The 20,131-nt window shown below is 37.1% G+C and overlaps 1 protein-coding gene across 1 annotated transcript; it reads right to left on the minus strand.

Moving 5' to 3' along the window:
- Positions 1 to 839: 839 nt before the first annotated feature.
- LOC120417420 (zinc finger CCHC domain-containing protein 8-like) lies at positions 840 to 18,970 on the minus strand. The gene is made up of 3 exons (XM_039579463.2): positions 17,942 to 18,970; positions 17,169 to 17,881; positions 840 to 1,719 (listed from the first exon to the last, which is right to left on the minus strand). The coding sequence occupies exons 1-3, from the start codon at positions 18,834 to 18,836 to the stop codon at positions 1,096 to 1,098; spliced, it is 2,232 nt and encodes a 743-aa protein (XP_039435397.1). The 5' UTR covers positions 18,837 to 18,970; the 3' UTR covers positions 840 to 1,095.
- Positions 18,971 to 20,131: the final 1,161 nt, after the last annotated feature.

Here is a 20,131-nt window from a genome sequence, read left to right on the forward strand (position 1 = left end):
ATAGACAAACAAACGCTGAAAGTTTCATCCAAATCGGAGCACCTCGATACGACCTGTTACATATTGGTGAAAAACTCGCTCTTAACTTTTCAAAGCTAAGTGATTGTAGATAGGCCATTCATCAAAATTCTTTTTCAAGGTCAAATTAAAATTCCTGACAATGGCAGGTTTTCCCCAATTTTGCCAGATATCAACACCATGCCCACGTGCGCTTCTGAAAATACCGAGAACAGTCGTGAATTTTAAAATGAGAATCAAATAACCATTCTGAGAATATTTAATTGATACAAGCACAATTTTACGAATTAAACTTTGCAAAACCACTGTCCCGTTACAAAATACTCACCAAAAACTGCATCCGTTAGAGGCACCCCATCCAACAACAACAACACCAACAAAGAACTGCTGCACGCACCCCGCCGTTTTACAAGCCACATCAAACATTCACGCGTTACTTCCCTTTTGAACCCGGCCCCAATTGTTAACGAGCTGATCCGCGCCGACCAAGTGGCCATCGGGCGAGATAAAATATGAATGGGCCCAAGCGCGCTCGCTTTTTGCACGTCAATTTATAGCGCGGTTTTTCCAACTGTGCTGCAGCCTCGTCCTGTGACAAATTTATTTCCAGCTCACCACCACCAGGCAAATTAGTCAGTTTGGTGATCCGACCACAACTCTTTTAGTTTCGTTTTTTTTTTTTTTTTTTTTTGGAGGATTAGTTTTTTGTGCATTCTTCAAAGGCTTTTAAAAAAGTGAGCGATTTTTTTTGTTATGGATGGTGTACGATAATCTCGTCATAAAACTCTACATTTTATTTCCAAGCTTACAGAGTAATTTTAGCTTAACACGCTAGATTTGCACACTCACACACACAGATTTTGCTTTTTTAGGGGGGAGTTTGCCTCACTATTAAAGGGAGGGGAGAAATTTCAACCATGCAACAATTTCGTCTGCGCTTTTCTTTTTTGAATTCGTATAAAAAAGTTGGAAAAAAATGATAAAACTCTAATCGCGTGCACTCGTTCATACAATTTCACCTTCTTCTTCTTCTTCAGCTTCATGGTCTTCGATCCGTTCCCGGACCATCTCCGTCCGTTATCTCGAGTCCTGATCCTGGTCCTCCCCATCCTCCTTCTCCTCCTCATCCAACTCCCCATTATGGGCGTGAATCACCGTGCGCACCTTTGACAGCAGCGACTTCATGCGTTCGTACTTGCCCGTCGAGTTGGGCAAATTCTCAAAGTTGATCACGTCGCTAACCCCCCTGGAGAAGGCATCCCCGCAGGGCAGCGTGTTAAAGGGCGAAAACGCCGTCAGGATGGGCGTCCCCAGCGACATCGTCTTCAGGCCCATCGAGGCGGGATCGTCGATGAATGGCGTTTTGGACATTTTGATTTCGTCCAGATTCAGGAACTCCGGCTCCGGAGGTCGTTCCTGAGGGGGCGTTGGTTCACTGCTCGGCGGGAGGGGCGGTGCTGGGAACACGAACGGAACGAATACGGCAGGTTGGGCTGGTTCGTCATCTTGCTGTTGTTCCTCCGCTAACCGTTCCACCTCGAGGACGTCCTCGAGCAGGGAGTCTTCGGGGGATTTGGCGCTGTCCAATGAAGGTCCCTTTTTCCTTCGCTTTACGGCGGGCGACTGGTCTTCGAGGGCCTGGAGCAGTTGCTGCTGCTGGAGGCGGAGGTCTTCTAGCGATGGCGAGGGAGGGTGCGTGTCCTAAAAGTTGAATGTTTAGTTTTTGTTTAGTTATTGAGGGATGTCGAAATGATGTGGGAACCAGGCTAAAAATCTACAAACCAAAGCAGTAAAGCAAAAATAAACTCAGAAAATGGCTTACATGCAATGATTTTCATTAATAGCGGATGTGATGAACGCCACTTATAGGTGCCAAAAAATACACTAGAAAATATCAGCATGTGTACAGGTTCTTTTCACAGCAAAGAAACGATATAAATAAACAAAAGTGCTGAAAATTGTTAACTCGATAAAAATAATAAAAATCCTGGGTCGATGACATCAGGGCAACTGATTTGACTCGATTCCTTAGGCAAAAATAAGTAACTGAGCCAAATCGGTTAAGGTTTAACGGTCGCTAATAGATTGTCACAGTTGGTGAAAAAAAATGTTTTCACACAGAAACGTCTTCTTTAAATCGCTAATCGAGCAATTAAATGTGAGAGTGTGTGCGTGCAACATGGAGTTAAACTTTTCAAAGTGCCATGGTAACCTTCACAGCAACTTCACAGAAAGTTTAACTCCATGTTGCACACACTCTCACTTTTAATTTCTCGATAACTCATCAGGGTATAATCGGATCGTTTTGCGGTCTTCGACAAAGTTGATCTGTCATAAAAAAAAATCATAACAATCTCACACTTGTCAATGATCCGATACATTGACGGTCACCTTTTGATTGAATTTTGAAATGATTGAATTTGTCACTTTATGAGGCAATCAAACAAATAAATATTTTTCTTTAATTTTATCACTAATCGATAAATTAAAAGTGAGAGTGTGTGCGTGCAACATGGAGTTAAACATTTCGAAGTGCCATGGGAACCTTCACAGCAACTGCACAGAAAGTTTAACTCCATGTTGCACACACTCTCACTTTTAATTTCTCGATATCCGTAAACTTGCAGCAGATCGCAAAACTGTGTTGGTTTTAAACATATTGTCGATTTTTATTTCACGTTTTCTTCCAGAAGCTAAATACGGAGCTCGGAAGGAATATGCTCAAGAAAAATTGAGCATTATTTTCGTGACTCCCCAAAAAAAATGTCTCAGCTAGGGGAAATTCTCGTATGTTTGGCAGGTTAAGCAGTCGCTCCTTACTCCATCCAATTTGCTTATTTTCACTATTTAAACAACTAATTTTGCAAAACTTTTGATAGAAACATGCTTGCTCATTTCTTATTGAGCTATTTATCACACGATTTCAGTTGAAAACGCTTTTTATTAGTTTTAATTGAATGTCAAAGTTCTGACCTGCCAACATTAGAGGCACGCTGGAATTAGGTGCTGTTCCCCTACTAATGGTCCGATTTCAATGTTAAAAAATGAAGCGTTATCTCGAGTCCTGATCCTGGTCCTCCCCATCCTCCTGCTCCCCCTCATCCAACTCCCCATTATGCGCATGGATAACCGTGCGCACCTTCGACAGCAGCGACTTTTTTCGATTTTTTTGTTTTTAAATGTTTGAAGCAAGACTAATGAAATTAAAATTGAAGCAAGACTATAAAATTTCTATTTTTTTCAAGAATCATTTTTTTTTTTTCGATCGCTCAAAAGTTGCGGGTTTTGGTCCCCTAAAACATATCAAAAAACCTCGAATTAAAAAAATACCAATTTTGGGAAATTAAGTTTTTGTTAAAAAAAAATAATTAAAAACATTTTTTTTTGTGTACCTTTTTCTCTTAACAGTCTTCATCAATACTCCAAACAAAATCATTTCGGTTTGAACGCGTGTTTTTCTTGGGGGGAAAATGTGAAAAGATAGTAATATTTAAAAATTCAAAATGTGAAATCTATTAACTAAAAAAATCAAAAGATTTAACATTTAAAAACATAATTTTAAAAAAATCTAAAATTCTTAAATTGTTTTTTTAAGTCATTTTTTTTATTTCTTGGTTCAACCCTTTGAAATTTTTTAATCTTATTTTATTTTAATTTTTCAATGAATTATTTTTAAATTATTAAATTCTTTTATCTATTCTTGAAATCCTTCTTTTTTTAAATAATTGTACATGAACTTGCAATTTCAAATATTGTTATTTTTAAATTTAGAATTTCCATTTTGTCAATATTGGAATTGTGAATAATTTTGATTTTTTTGTAATTTTTGAATTTTTGATAATTTTTGAATTTTCAATTGGGTCCAAAAATTAAGCTTAAATTTGTGATATTATTGTTCACAACGATAAAGCTTATTTTTAAGGGTACAATGACCCTTTGTACGACCGCAAAGTCGTGGTGTGCGGGCGCGTTTATTTTTCGATCCGTCAAGTATTTTTGAAAATTTCTGGCTTATTGATTTTGCATAAGAAGAAATTGTTTGAACAACAAAAACGGTTTCAAAAGTGTAAAACGAACGAAGAAGTGTAAATCAAACGAAGAAGAAGCAATTCAAGATGGAGCCCAGGAGGAAATCAGGGCCAGGTGGCTGCGGAAGCTGGAAACCAGTTCAACGGTGACGGCGGCAGTCGTGACTGGGGTGACCACATCCGGCAGCGCATGTGATGCCAAGAAAGCGGGGGTTTACATCGGAATTTACGGAGCGGGTTGGATGATCCCAGAATTTGGTGAGAGCGTTCTAGTTTTGTCCTTTTTATTGTACTGAATTTCAATTTTAATTATATTTAACAACCAATGCCCACTACTTCATTCGTCGGTGAAGTATCCCATCAATCCCTTTCCCCTTCCAAATCCGGATATCTTGGAGGTCGTCTAAGTTCTTAGGCATCTCTATAGGGTATCCAATCATCTCATCCCTCCCCCACATCCCCCGTTGATCGTGAGGAGTCGACCAAAAGGAAAAATGAGTGGTAATGTGTCATTCGGCACATTCCTGACGCATTTAGGGGAACCATACCCTTTCTCAGCCTATTTCTATTATCGGCCTATCAGCACTTTGATCATGAATTCTAGAGTTTTTTTTTTTTTGGAAATAGGTCCTATAAACATATGAAAGACAATAGTTTATAGGTCCTTTTCAAAAAAAAACTCTAGAATTACAGCTTTTATAAAGTGTTTTTGACTGTTCTAAAGTAATAAATAGCTCAAATAAAAGTGAGCAAGCAACTCTCCATTGTTGATACATCTGAAAATGTTGATTTAATAGCGGAAAACGGCAAAAGTGATGAGAATTGGTCGAACGGCTTAGTGTGATTAAAATGGGTATATTTCCCCTATTTTCCTTATCGGCGCCAACCTAGCTATTGCGAGCTTTATGCTCGGCTAGAGTACGGTCAACTAAGCTATTGTACGATCAGTACCTAGCTGGACTCGGTCACTGGAAACGACCGGCGGCTCAGTGACCGACGAAATAGGCGGCGGGCCAGATGCGGGCATAAAAATGTCAAAATCTCTTCCCCCCTCACTTCGTCTCACCATCCAGCTGCAGCTTTGTTGACAAACAAACGGAGCACGCGGTCGCATGATGGCGGCATCGAGCCAGAATTAGGGGTGATCATGTGATTAAAAATGAAAGTTTTTTCAAGAAAAATAATATTTTTCCGACCGAATAAAAAAATTGCGAGCATGTTCAAACAATTATTCCTGATGTCGGAGAAGTGATAAAAAAGCAAAATGTTAATCCATAATTTTTCTATAAATTGAATTTTTTCACTCCAACTGGGAACCCCTAGGTCTATCCACGACCGTTTCCAATGACCGTGAGAAGATGCCAGAAAATCCAGCTACGAGCTTAATCCACAATAAGCTAATGACCCTTTGTACGAGCGCAAAGGATTTAAAATGGATTTTTAAATCATTTAAAAAAAATAAACTTCACGGCGCTTCTTGACTGAAAAGGTACTTCTTGACAGCTCTTTCCAAGGGGAAAATAGTTGATCCATCGTAAAATTTTTGCCTTGTCTTTTTTTTGCAATAAATTTAAAAAACATCAGAAATTGTTTTAAATCGTGTTTTTACCGTTGTACATAAAAATCGACATAGGGCTTTAGGAACCTTTTAGGCCGTTGCAAATATGTTTCAAAGTTTATGTTGTCCCTTTCAAAATTGTTCCAAAAAAATAAGGCTGGTACCCCCTTCAAAGTTGGCCCGAAAAATGGAAATTGAACTGCAATCAGCTGAAATCAATTTAAAATGCCCCTGCGTTTAAAAATATTTTTAGCATGTTTGGGTTAATTTAAAAATCTTTTGAATTTTAGAAAATGTTCGATTTTTACTATCGCAAAATGTTTTTTTTTTCGCTAACATTTTTGTTTTCGTCAAATCTTACATTTTTTGAAAACTAATGATTGCAAAACAACTGAACTAGTGTACAATGCATTTTAAAACACTTTTTTCATTCATATGTTGAGACTTAGGCTTATTTTTTTTTTTTTAAATTTGCCCCTCCTCTCATCCCCCTAATTTTTGTATCAAGCAGGGTCGCTAAAAAATCGTTTCGCGCGATCAATGAGTGAAGATATACACACACAGTAAGCGCCACTGCTCTCAACAAAACAACGCGTTGCTAGTCCCGCTGTGTATCCAAGAAGGAACTCAAACCAAAGCGATCGTTCACAATCATCCACTGGGTGGATCTCTCCCGATTCGCGTCGTCAAGGGGTTTGTTTATTTGGGACCGCAACGAATCTTGAATCGCGAGCGGAGAGCGATTTCCAAAAATCGCGACTTGTAACAATCCATGATTGTTACAAGAGACGATTTTGGTGTTTAAGGGCAGGACCACGATTATACGGTTTTATTGAGAATAATTGTATTTAATATTTAATGTTTTCTAGAACGATTAATTTTAATATGAACGATTATAATAAATGAGTTTAATCGATTACTTATTTCTGGAGTGTGTTAAACTCATTAAAACTGCATGGGCACGTTGTTTGTTTTTTTTTGTTTCCGTTTGTTTCAGCATTTAATATTTAATGTTTTCTAGAACGATTAATTTTAATATGAACGATTATAATAAATGAGTTTAATCGATTACTTATTTCTGGAGTGTGTTAAACTCATTAAAACTGCATGGGCACGTTGTTTGTTTTTTTTTGTTTCCGTTTGTTTCAGCTCAAAGAACGTTTTCGTGTTTGTGTGTTAATGCAGTTAAATTTGAAGTAAAGGTTGAACAAAGTGCATAAAAATGCGTGATGTGGTGAAGCGCTTTCGACAAGAATTACCTCCCAACAAAAGAGCAACGGGTTTTTTTTTGTACCGTAAAATGGGGTGACTTTGATAGCCGGGGTGACTTTGATAGGTTTGCGATTTTTCCGCAAAATGAAGAATACAATTAAAATACGTACAGAATTGTTTAGAATCATTCTGACAGTGGTAGAAAAGTGTTCAAAGAACCTCAAAAAGAACTTTTCATGAAATTTTGAAAAGTTTAAAAAGTTAGTAAAGTAAAGTTAAGAAAATGGTGATGAAACTCATTATTTTAAACTTCTCAAAGTGTCATGATTTTCTCAATGAACATGATATTGAATCGGAAAACGGAATGCATTTTCGGATTTTTTGGACAATTTTCCACTAGGAGAAGGTAAAATAAGTTTGTAAATAATAAATAATATGTGTTTTTGAAACACAATTTAAAAAAAAAGCTTCAAATTTATAGGCAATTTCAGTTGAACTAATTTCATGTAAAATGTGAAAACTTGCGATTAGTGCTTCGAATTCAGTATAAAATGCAATATAAATCGATAATTTTATTTAAAAAACTAGTTTTTGCAAATTTGTGGCAAAATTCCGACTTTTTAACAATTTTACCTAATTTTTTTTTTTGTTAAAAAGCTTATAAACTTTGTTAACTAAATATAAACATTGATTTTTTTTTCTTAAAAACAATATCAGCAACTTCAGTAATGGTACATTCAACGTACAAATAAAGTTTAAACATCCTAAATATGATTTTAACAAGAAAAACTCTGACTATCAAAGTCACCCCGGAATTTAAACTAAGAATTTTTAACGTAACTATTTTTCTAATCACTATTGAAAAAACTTTTTTTCCAAAATAGTGCATGGACTTTGTGTGGCCTACCCCAGTACATGTTTTAAAAATAATAATGTTGAGTAAAACCTTACCGTAAACTGGGGTCAATCGGGACACATAGGGTGAATTGGGACAGCAGTTTTAACCATGTTAGAGCACAATATTTTGATTGTTCTGGTTGGTTTTGGTTAGAACAGACTCTGGCCAACAAGATGTGTACATCCATTTCCAATTTTAAAAGCTTTAAGTGCTCTAAAAACTGCTGTCCTTATTCAGACTGTAGTCCCAATTCACCCCAGATTACGGTACCTGTTGGAAAATATTCCAAAAACAAATTGAAATCCATAATGCTTAGGGAAATATGAGTATTCCTTCTCAATTACTTCTCTTCGTAGAAAGTAGTTTGATTTATTGTTTGAAAAACTTTTTTCATTTAGAAATTGCGGGACAAATGTAAGGAATAAGGAAGTAAATGATTCGTTTCATTCTTATAAGATACTGTATACTGTAGGGACCATCCACAAACTACGTCGACACCCCCCCCCCCCCCCCCTATCGTAGACAATTTCCATACAAATAAAATCTTTTTTGTATGGAGCGTGGGCAATCGCCAACCCCTCCTAAAGTGTCAACGTGGTTTGTGGATTTGTGGATGGTCCCGTATACAGTATACTGTATTATTACCTCATTCTTGGCCAATATACCACAATAGACCATTCACCTGAAAGTCAATCCCCTTAACCCTCTACTGCAATTTTTTTTTTGAAAAAGGTTATTTTGAGCAACTTTTGTTCTACGAAAAACATTACTTCACTTGTTTTATGTTTTTCTTGTTTCCTTTTTTTAGTTTTTGAATTAGCATTTATCTTGTTTAGTTAATGTTTGTTTTTGATAGTATTTGGCCTATTCAAAAAAAAACTCTTAAATAATTTGTAAATAAAACCTAATATACAACTTGAATGTGAGGAAGGCACCAACCACCTTAAGGTGGATTAAGTAACGTTTTTAAATACAATGTTTGAAAAAAAAATAGTTACAATAATCTGGAAACAATCATAAATATTTTTTTTAAAGTTTAGCGTATTTAGATAATTTGGGTTTATTTTGAAAATCAGTTTTTTTTTTTTATATTTTTATATCTGTTTTAGTACAAAGAGTGATTTTAACTTTGAGTGTAGATTTGCATCAAATGGTCACAACTTTGAACTTCGTCTTTTTGATAAATTGATATGTACGATACTGAGAATAGTTTAAATGCCTCAAATTTGGGAAGGGGATTTTTAAAGATCGTTTTGGAAATCTTTAAAGCAATAAGTTGTTTTTGGTGAAATACATACTGTACCATGCCATGAAATTTGTGAAGAAACTATTAAATAGGGCCAATATGCAGCTTCAAATGAGAGGGCTGCACGGACACTTTTTTGATACTCTGTATTTCAAATCACACCACAAATTGTTATAAAAGTGCCGACTTATATCCGAATATACTGGACTAACTATCCCAAAAGTCGCTGGTTCGAATTAAAGCGCAGGAAATCGGCTTCATCTCCCCGAACCATACTTTCACACTTAGGTGACCCGGGTGTCTGTATCAAAATACAAGATGCTAGCCATTGGTACTATAAGTGGTCATGACCAAGAGCCACGAGGTTTGTAGGCTTCCGAAAGGTTAACATGTGCTATAAAATACACCCTGTACACTGAATCCGTTCCTTGGTGCTGTTTTAAAAGTTATCTTTTCTCGCCTTTTTCAAGAATATTGCATAAAAATCGTGAGGTTTTTTTATATGTCCTGTAAACAAGCAAACCAATTTCTTATAGAACTTTTAAAAGAAACATTAAAACTCTTGCTAGAATTGCATTGCGTAAGCAAGCAAAAAGAAAACACGTGGCGCGCAAATCACAGTAACCAATGAGGAAATTCGCGCCGACAAGACCACCCCGGCGCTCACTGGGTTCCACCTTCAGTGATTGCTAGGAAAAGCAATCGGTAGCGCTCTCTGTGCGACAGCAAAAGTTGAGTCGCGGGTTGTAACAAGAGACGACTCGAGAGAGTCATGAGGGTTTTTTCTCTCGAGATAAAAAATAAACTTTCAGTCAGAGGTTGTTACGATCGCAGATTGTTACAACCCATGATTGTCGCTGAATCAGCTCTTGTTCGCGCTCCATGCACCCCTGATCAAGACTAACATTTCAAAAGACTGAGACATCGAAAATGGAGGGTTGTTTGGGTGAAACTTAGAAAACATCAATTATCCTATTCTGTTTTCTTTAGGCCGCTGTATCTCAGCAACCAGAGGTCCAATCTTCAATGTCTCTTAGACAATTTTGTAGCAAATTTTCTGAACTTTTCCAGAAAATATGATCACTAATAGACACTATTTTTAAAAATCGAAAAACTGCAAGTTTTTCGCTGAAATCAAATTTTTCGTGAAAACGAGGCACGTTTTCAAAAAAAAAAAGTGTGAAATTTCGATTTTTGCAAAAATCACATTATTTTAAAAATTCGTAACTCGGCAGCAGATTGTTTTGACCATTTTTCTCAATGGCTCAAAAGTTGCGGGTATTGGTCCCCTAAAACATAACAAAAAAAACTCGAATTAAAAAACTACCAATTTTGGAAAATTTAGTTTTTATAAAAAAAATAAAAAAAAAATTGGGAAGATTTTTTTTGTGTACCTTTTTCTCTGAACATCAATACCTACAACTTTGCCAAAGACACCAAATTGATCAGAAAATTACTTCAAAAGTTACAGATTTTCGAATATTTGCGTACCATTTTTGTATGGACAGCTGCCAAAAGTGTATGGAGACTTGTATGGGTGAACCAATGACACAAAATAGCTTCATTGCTCATAGGGAATGCCCCCATAAAGCTTGAGCCAAATCAAAAAAATACAAATAAAATCCATTAGCGGTTTTTGTAGAGAATTGCTCTATTTTAAATTTTTGTTTTTTTTTAGTTTTTCAAAAATTCCAAACTTTTTGAAATTTTTGTGATTTTTAATATTAAAAAAATAATTTGAGAAATGTTTGAGATTTACACTTTTTAAAATTTTTGATTTTTTATTAAGTTTTGAGATTTTTTTTATATTTTGGAAATTACTTAGTTTATGAATTTTTGAAAACAGGTTTCGAACTCATATCGAGTCGTAATTTATATTTTAAAGAAAAATAATTATTTTTATTAAGATCAAGAAACAAGATCAAACGCTTTGGAAAAAAATTATAAACAATATAAACGCAACTCCTTTGCGGTATATTAACTTCCGGTACTGTGTCTAGATCTAAATCCTGATATCATGTAAATAATCAAAATTATTCAGATAAGTTTGTATTTGTTCGTTGCTTAAATAAACTTTAAAATAAGTTTAGGTCCTCAACTTACCAGCAACCCTTTACTGACTAACAAAAGATCAAATTTGCTGCACTTCTCATCAAATTTCTTATTTGCGGCGACATTTGTTATATTCATTGTGATATCCAACTCTTACACAATTGGGTAAGATTCAACCAATTTTGTTTAAGGTCCAATAAAAAAAATCACATTTATCTTTTTGGATGTTTTTGAAACCGCCTTGAGTTAGGGGTATTCGCCTTTACAAACGTTTTCATAGCGCTTACGAAAAAAAAACTGCTCCCAACTTTCGGCAACATCTTCTTTAAAACGCGTTTCAGCTATTCAATTGAAAAATGGTCCCAAAAACAAGTAACAAATAAGCAAGTGCTATCAAAAACCACCCCACCCCAACACATTTGACATTTTCACCTATTTTAGTCGCTGTTGTGCAAAACACGAATGAGAGTTCAAAACAAAGGTGATTGTGCATAACCGAAGTGATCATGAAACATAAGAATAAATTCAAAGCATGGTGTCGATCCAAATCCCAAAATAAAATTCCCTGACTTTTCCCTGACCTCTCCAGACCACCATTTTTTTTATTTTCTATTTTTTACTAACATATTGTTTGGAGTGTTTTTATGGTTTCATGTATTTTCCTATTGGAAATTTAAGATATTGAGGAACTTCAATGACTTTTTTATTTTATTTGTTTAACGATGGATTCTGCAAAAACTTAAAAAAATTTTATATTTTGTCAATCATTTTTTTTCTTATCGAACATCCAAAATGAGTAACCATAAAATTGTCCTATGTTTTTTTATCTGGTGATGCCATTTTAAATGTTGCCCTTTACCAAAAAATCTAGAGTTTTTTTTAATGGATCCTATAAACATATGAAACACAATAGCTTACAGGACTCTAGAAATAATTACAATTGTTGCAAATTTCAAATTGCGATTCGATCAGTTGAAAATTTGGATTAAAGTAAGAAGACATGTTTAGTTTTGAAATTGTTGCCTTTTGCCGAATTTTTAAACCAATAAGGCCGATGCCATTTTTGATTGTGTTTTTATAGAAAAAAAAACTAAAGGTTTTGGAGACAAAACTTGAAAAAATATGTAATTTTGTAGAACCTTAAGAAAGATTAAAACAAAACTGAAAAACTATGAAAAATATACAATGAAATGTGAATTTTTCAAGTACATGTTTACGATTTTAAAAATAGATCTAGGTCTTTTTCAACAATGATTGTATTTAAAGTAAACGGTTTTCTGGATATTTGAAGAAAACATCTTTTTAAATAATTTTACAAAAAAAACATGTCTGCTATAAAATTTAAAAAAATGGTTTCTACTTTGATCAGAGCCTACAGACGATCATTCACACGATCAATACATTTTATAAAAAATAAAAACAAAATACAACCTGCTGGAGTTTTTCAAAAAGTCATTACTTATCAAACTTAGATATTTGGGTGTTTAGGAATAGATTACAAATTTAAGCTCGATCTGACCACGGGAACTCCTCCTTGTAACCCCTTGAATATTTTTTTGGGAAAAATATGTAAAATGTAGTTGTGGTTGTAGTTAAAAATGTATTTTTGCTATGATTAGGTAAACTAAAGGGAAAAGCCAAAACATGTTGACAAAAAAAAAAATCAAAAATTTCAACATATAGAAATTTGGATCTAAAAACTGAAAGAAATCTGAATAACAAAATAATAAAATTTCAAAATTGTAATAAATTCTCGATCTTGAGATTTTAAATTAAAGATACAGTTCATGCTCGATGATCTTACCAAAGCGTCACTTAGAAAAATCGAAGCAAATTTTCCCACATCTTCTTCTCAAAATTTCTCTAACCGAAATAAAAACTCCAAAAATACTTCAAATTTTATCAGGTTTTCTGTAATCTAAGATGGTAACAAAAATGGCTGCATGCAAGAACCTAGGAATTTGAGAATTTAAAATTTTAAGAATTTAAGAATTTAAGAATTTAAGAATTCAAGAATTTAAGAATTTAAGAATTTAAAAAAAAAATTGTTCTCTTCATTGTTTTATTTTAATTTTTATTTTTAAATATTGATATCTTTGATTTTTTTCAGATTTTTTAAATTTAAAAATCGGATCTGTAATTTTTTTTTAGTATGAATCTTTTTGGGTTTAAATACTATTTTTCATAATATTATTTCCTAATTTCAGAATAATCCAATTTTAAATGTTGGAGCTGTAAATTTTCAATGTTTTGATTTTTTTATCTTTGTTCAAGAATGTTCAAATTAAAAAAAATATTTCTGCTGGTTGAATCCCATCTAAAATTGAATGTATCCAGTATAAAAGAACACTAAATAAGGATAAAAAACATTACTCACAAATTTAAAGAAATTCAATATTCAGAGTCCGTATGTTTAAAAATGAGTTGAGTGTAGAAATACATAATCTTCATCTTTCGACGTTTCTTATTGAGAAAAAAAAAACAAAAATTTTCGGATTCAATTAATAAGAAATCGATGTTTTTGCACTCAACGAAAAAAAAATTATCCTGATTCTTGATAATATTTTTCTTTATAAGTTGAAAATAATTTTATCTCTCTCAATATTTTTTTTTAATTAAAATTGCTACCGCTCGAAATCCGCGCCGTCCGTAACAACCCTGTTTATTCCATAAATGTTTGTTTTATTTCTTTGATTCTTGAATTTAATTCTTAAATTCTTTAATTTCATTTTACCATCACTATTTTGCTTACATTTTAGATTACACAAAATTAGATAACTTTGGATCATTTTTAAATCATAGTTCAGTTTAATTTCGAGATAAATAAAAATTTAAGTAACGAATACTTAAGTGAAATTTTGGAAAAATTTCTAACCTTACAGTTTTTTAGAATAAGAATTTAAAAAATTAAGAAATCAACAATACCAAAATATCAGAATTCCTGAATTTTCAAAATTTATAATCTTCATGCTTTAGAATTTTAGATTTTTTTTTTAAATTTTCAAATGTTCGATTTTTTTAACTTTTGATTTTTTTAACCCGGGCATGGTCTTCGGGTCTATAGGACCCAGTAGCACTATAAAAGTGATTGTAACTTTTGACCAAAAACACCTAGAGATCTAAAATTTTGTGACTTTGTGTAACTTATTAAGACACACATTCTGGCCAAAAATGAACTTCCGGTGGCCACCGGAAGTGCCCGCCAAAAAAAAACTGACACCAATGGTATTCCGGGTCTATAGGACCCAGAAATGTTTTCGGCTGCCAAAATTCGAGATTGTAACCGATTTTGGATGTCTTGACCTCGAATGAAAGGCTAGGATGTCTACTTTTTGAATCCGACCGGCAGAACCGGTTTTGGACACCGTGGCCACCGGGAACCTGCTATAACCGAAAAAAGTCCTTTTTGAGGCCCCTACTTTGAGGAACTGTATCTCTGAAACGATTGCACATAGCAGGTTGCTTCCGGTTGCATTCGACAGATAATAACCTGAATTTTAAGCCCCAGAAAAAATAATTGGTCCATAGTGGCCACCGGTTCCGGTAACCCGGAACTTCCGGAAAACTTGATTTTTGCAGTTTTTGACATAAAACCGTCACACGGACCAGTCTTTTGAAACGGATTATTTTGCAAATCATTGCAGAAGGATACTACATACTACCCCTGATTGTTTGGTATCGGTTCTGGCCAACTGTGGCCAATCCGGAACCGGTTCCAAGGGTACCGTAAACGGTTCCAATAATTGTCACGCTAGAAATCCGTCATGTTGCATATCAAACTTCATGAAATTGAAAGTTATGACCATCTGAGGTCATTATTATTATTATCTGTCGAATGCAACCGGAAGCAACCTGCTATGTGCAATCGTTTCGGAGATACAGTTCCTCAAAGTAGGGGCCTCAAAAAGGACTTTTTTCGGTTATAGCAGGTTCCCGGTGGCCACGGTGTCCAAAACCGGTTCTGCCGGTCAGATTCAGAAAGTAAACATTAGGGTGGGTACGTTTTTCAAAAAGTTCTCGGATCAAGTTTTAGTATGGTTCCCCTTGTAGGGCATGCCCATAGGGACTTTCATGCCAAATATCAGCTCATTTGGTTGTAAACTAGCTGCGCGCATCAGAGTTAAAGTTTACATGGGAATTACTATGGGAAATTGGAACTTTTTGTTCAAACGCTCCTACAGGTCTGGGAAAATCACGCGCCAACTTCTGGTATGGTCAGGCTTATGGGAAATGGTCTGGAGAACACTTTTCCCGAAGAGAGCATATGGATTCGTTGTCCCTAGACCTGGCGCATCGGCAAACAATCCGATGTCTCCGGAATCAACGGTTTTCCATCAAAAAGCTTCCAATTTTCCTTAGCATGCTATGAAAGCTCGATGAACACCGCGACGCCATACGTCAGGCAGCTACCACGTGATTGAAATATTTGCAAAAAAATACAAATTTGCTATGCAAAGATTCTGAATTCGACTAAATACTATCAGGATTACTCGAAATGATCATTTTCTAGTTAAAAGAAGGTTTGCAATTGAATATTCCAGCCGTTTCTCACCCACGTGGTAGCTACCTGACGTATGGCGTCGCGGTGTTCATCAAACTTTCATAGCATGCTAAGGAAAATTTTATGCCTTTTGAGGGAAAACCGTTGATTCCGTAGACATCGGATTGTTTGCCGATGCGCCAGGTCTAGAGACAACGAATCCATATGCTCTCTTCGGGAAAAGTGTTCTCCAGACCATTTCCCATAGGCCTGACCATACCAGAAGTTGGCGCGTGATTTTCCCAGACCTGTAGGAGCGTTTGAACAAAAAGTTCCAATTTCCCATAGTAATTCCCATGTAAACTTTAACTCTGATGCGCGCAGCCAGTTTACAACCAAATGAGCTGATATTTGGCATGAAAGTCCCTATGGGCATGCCCTACAAGGGGAACCATACTAAAACTTGATCCGAGAACTTTTTGAAAAACGTACCCACCCTAGTAAACATCCTAGCCTTTCATTTGCGGCCAAGACATCCAAAATCGGTTACAATTTCGAATTTTGGCAGCCGAAAACATTTCTGGGTCCTATAGACCCGGAATACCATTCGTGTATGTAGAAAACGAAGACCATGGCCAGGTTAATCATTCAATTTTTGTATGATATAATATGATATATATGATATGCTGAGCAAACGACCAACTTTAGAACAAATCTCTGAGGATGGTGTGGCAACTGCCTCATATTGTCCCACCTTGTGAGCGCTAGTAATTCGTAATTTTCAGTTGAACTCAAATCCAAAGCAAATCCTCATTATTTGATTATTAAACCTAAACATATTGCAAACAAGCTACGCGCTTTTCATCGTGACCCTTTTCTTAAGCATTTTTTATATCGAGTTTTGCGTTCCTTCCGGACTGACCAATATAAAAAATTAAATATTATCAATGTTGCAAAGTTTGGACAGGAAGACATTTAAATACATCATCAAGGGTGAATTTTCAAAAAGAAATGAAATTTTGTAGTAATATTTTAAGATCATCGAAATTCCCTGACCCAGCATAAAATTCCCTGACTTTCCCTGACTTTTCCAGGTCAAATAAAATTCCCTGACAATTCCAGGTTTTCCCTGACTTTTCCAGAAATCGACACCATGTCAAAGTGATTTGTTTGGGGTAGACGATTGACTAGAGTGAAACACAAAATCTGATTGGAATTTGAGAAAGTTTTGGTGGGGGATGAGAAATGAGACGTGAGCCAAGTTTTGTTGGAGATCACTGGTAAAAACAGTATTCAAATGGTTGTTGTCTACATGGGTTGTTTTACCACCCCGAACCATGCATTGAAAATGCGCAAAACAAACCGTTGGTCGGTGTTATTGTTTTATGATTACAACTACATCAGAAATACATATCAGACAAAGCTCCAAAGCAAGCAGGGAATGACCGCGTTAAACAACAAAACTCGCTGGCATGATTTTGTGTGTTTGTTAATATGAGGATGAAATATATTTCTAATGCGATACAACGATTACATTGCGTTATTTGCCTTCGCATAGTTGTCAAACAAAACTCAACCACAAAACAACCAAACTCAATCCAACAAAATAACTAATAACTACATTCTACCCTACACCGCAAACTTAGTCAACAATTCTCCTCTTCGGAACTACTTACATCCAAACAGATAACTTCCGGTTCTTCTGGTTCCACCAGAATTAGGCTGTCATCCTTCGAGGTGTCATTCTTGTCCGCGCCACCGTCCTCCTCTTTACCGTTGAGTTGCACCTCCTCGCCCTGCACCGCCTCTTCCGGCCGCTTCAACTCGTCCCCGTCCTCATCCACCTCACCATCCTCGGGTTCCTCGTCCGCGGGCCGATTCTCCGCCGTGGCCACCACTGCAGCTCCGTTCACGCCTCCCGCCTTCAACGAGTCACACTCCCCAACGGAATCAACCGTCGTAAAGCTACCCTCGTCCGGCGCATCCAACTCCATATCGGCAGCCGCTTGCGGACCTTCCGACACGCCCACCCCACTCAACCGGAGCTTCTTCCGCCGGTAGCCCTGCACGAGCGATCCCTCCAGACTCTGGATCATCCGCTCGCGACTCTGGTGCTCCTGCAGCGGTGGCACGCCGAAGAACTTGGAATCGTCGTAGTACTCCGTCCCCGCCGGCACGTTAAAGCCCGGATAGCTGATGATCTTGCGCACGTCAAACTTGTGCTTGACGTTGTCCACCTCGCCGTCGCTTTCGTCCGAGTCCTGAACGGGCGCGCCGCGCGAATCAAACAGCTGCAGTCCCGAATGGGTGACCTTGGCCTCCTCGAGCCAGCCGGGCGGGTAGCCGTACAGCCGCATCCGGTAGATGTGGACGGGGAGGTCGCGCTTTTCTGAAAGGGTAACAAGTTGTTAAAATAATAGTTAGTAACGGCTTTCAAATCCAAACTCACTCAATCCCAGCGCCTGCCGCAGCTCATCGGACAGCCTTCCCGGCACAATGTGGCCGTACTTTTGCTCCAGATCCACGTGATACCGGTCCATCTTCTTCATGTGCTCCTGCTTCATCTTGCAGATCTTGGCAAAGTTGCGCGGCTCCTTGCAGTCCCGCAGCCCATGATCGCCGTCGCAGTTCCAGCACAGCTGCCGCGGCTTGGGCCGCTTCGTGGCGCTGTCGCTAACCGCCGACGGCGAATTGTCCAACACCTTCTGGAGCGCCTTCTTGTAGCTCGGCACGATGGGACCTCCCTTGGCCGTTTTGGCGGGGGTCGAATCAATCACAAACATCCCGTCGTCTTCGACGACCTTGGCCGGAGGATCGTCCTTCGGAGTGGGAGTGGCGGGAGGACAAACGGTGGGACCAGACTCCGGCTCCTTCGCCGGAAGTGGTTGCTTGCTGAGTATCTGAATGGAGCAGCTCTCCACTTGGTGGAGAACGTCCACTTCCTGGCCGGCCAACTTCAGCTGGAACGTTGTCTTCAGGTATTCCGTGAGAGAACCTTTGAACAGCTGAAACAGTTCCGCGTCCCTAAACGTCATGCTCAGAAGCAACTTGTCAGAACACCCCTCCAGCGTCACAGCTTGCTTCAATTCCTCACTCAAACCTTCCCCCCTAGGAGCAGGACCTATAAAACCCTCAGGAGAATCCGGTTCATCCGGTGGTTCCTTCGCCGCCGTGTCCATCTCCTCATCGTCGTCCACATTCACCACCGGAATCGACTTTTCCTGAATTTCGACGTCGCTATCGCTGCCGCCATCGTTCCGAGGCACCCCCTCGCGCACCTCCCCCTCCTCGTCACTCTCGACTTCAAACACTTCCTGGTCCTCCGCCTTCCGCTTGGTGCCCATCGTTTCTGTGGTGGAAGCTGCGCGGCGCTCTAATCTAGCTGAAAACGGTTAAATTACGCGAATTTTAAAACACGATTTGCAGGGAAATGTTATCACACGATTCGCGCACGATCGACGAATAATGCGCGCTTGTCAAAATTTCACTTTCTTTTGTTTTGACATCTCAACTGCTGGGGACAGGGATGGATTCAGGAAGGGGAAGGAGAAAATGGGTTTCGCTTCTTGGTGATGGTGCTGCCGCCCTGGTGGAGAGCACCCGAAACGCAAGCACACTGGTGAAGATGGTTAATTTAGGTAAAAATGTGATTTTCTGAAAAATGCTGCTTTTTTAAATTATTACAAAAGGAAAGGGACAAATAATGGACTGTTTAAATGTGAGGGGTTAACGCTTTGGGGTGCTTCAAAATATCTAATATTACAGGAATATTCTTTTAAATACGTAGATTACACCGACCAACAAAATTCATGCGCATTTCCAATTTTGTCCTAAAATTAAGCCTGTTCACAACAATGAAGCATTTTTTTGAGTATAATGACCTTTTTTACGACCACGTAGTGTTTAAAATTGATTTTCAATCCATTTTTTTAAAATATTTAACTTTGCGGCCCTTCATCCTACTAGACAGTTCACTCCAAGGGGACCATTGTTGATCCAGAGTCACATTTTGTCTTGTAAATCTGTTCATTTTTTGCTTTAAAATGCATAAAAAGTGATCACAAATGTTTTTGAAATCGGGATAATTTTCTATTCTTGATAGATCTCATCTGAATCAGGCTTCAATAGTGTACGGAATTTAATGATATTTATAAAATTCAGTTTCGTATTGCTAAGGCCGTTGCTAATATTTTTCAAAGTCTATGTCGCCAAATCGACATTAGAAAATGGTGAGTTGTTTGGGTTAGGCTTAGAAAACTTCAATTTTCATGTTTTTTTTTTCTTAAAGCAGCTGTATCTCAGCAACCTGAAGTCTAATCTTCAATGTCTCTTGACAATTTTATAGCAAATTTCTGAACCTTTCAAATATTTTTAGAAATCGTCACTATTTTTAAAAATCGAAAAAGTGCAAATATTTCGCTAAAATCAAACTTCCGGTGAATATATCTTGAAAACAGAGCTCTTTATCAAAAAATCTGTAAAGTACTTCTCGATTGCAAATTTAATTTTACATTAAAAAATTACGTCTAATTAGTTTTTGCATGAAATAATTTTTTTCCCAAAAATCACATTTTTTTCAAAAAATCATAACACGGTGGCGGGATTTTTTGACTATGTTTCTCTATGGCTCAAAAGTTGC

The sequence above is a fragment of the Culex pipiens genome, chromosome 3 (genome assembly GCF_016801865.2).
Source record: "Culex pipiens pallens isolate TS chromosome 3, TS_CPP_V2, whole genome shotgun sequence".
NCBI lineage: Eukaryota > Metazoa > Arthropoda > Insecta > Diptera > Culicidae > Culex > Culex pipiens.

Bases quoted from the DNA above. Each gene is read 5' to 3' on its own strand.
- LOC120417420 (XM_039579463.2), bottom strand. From the start codon at position 18,836: ATGGGCACCAAGCGGAAGGCGGAGGACCAGGAAGTGTTTGAAGTCGAG. The intron at 17,882-17,941 runs GTGAGTTTGGAT...TTACCCTTTCAG, and splicing joins GCGGCAGGCGCTGGGATTGA to AAAAGCGCGACCTCCCCGTC. The intron at 1,720-17,168 runs GTAAGTAGTTCC...TTCAACTTTTAG, and splicing joins CGGAAGTTATCTGTTTGGAT to GACACGCACCCTCCCTCGCC.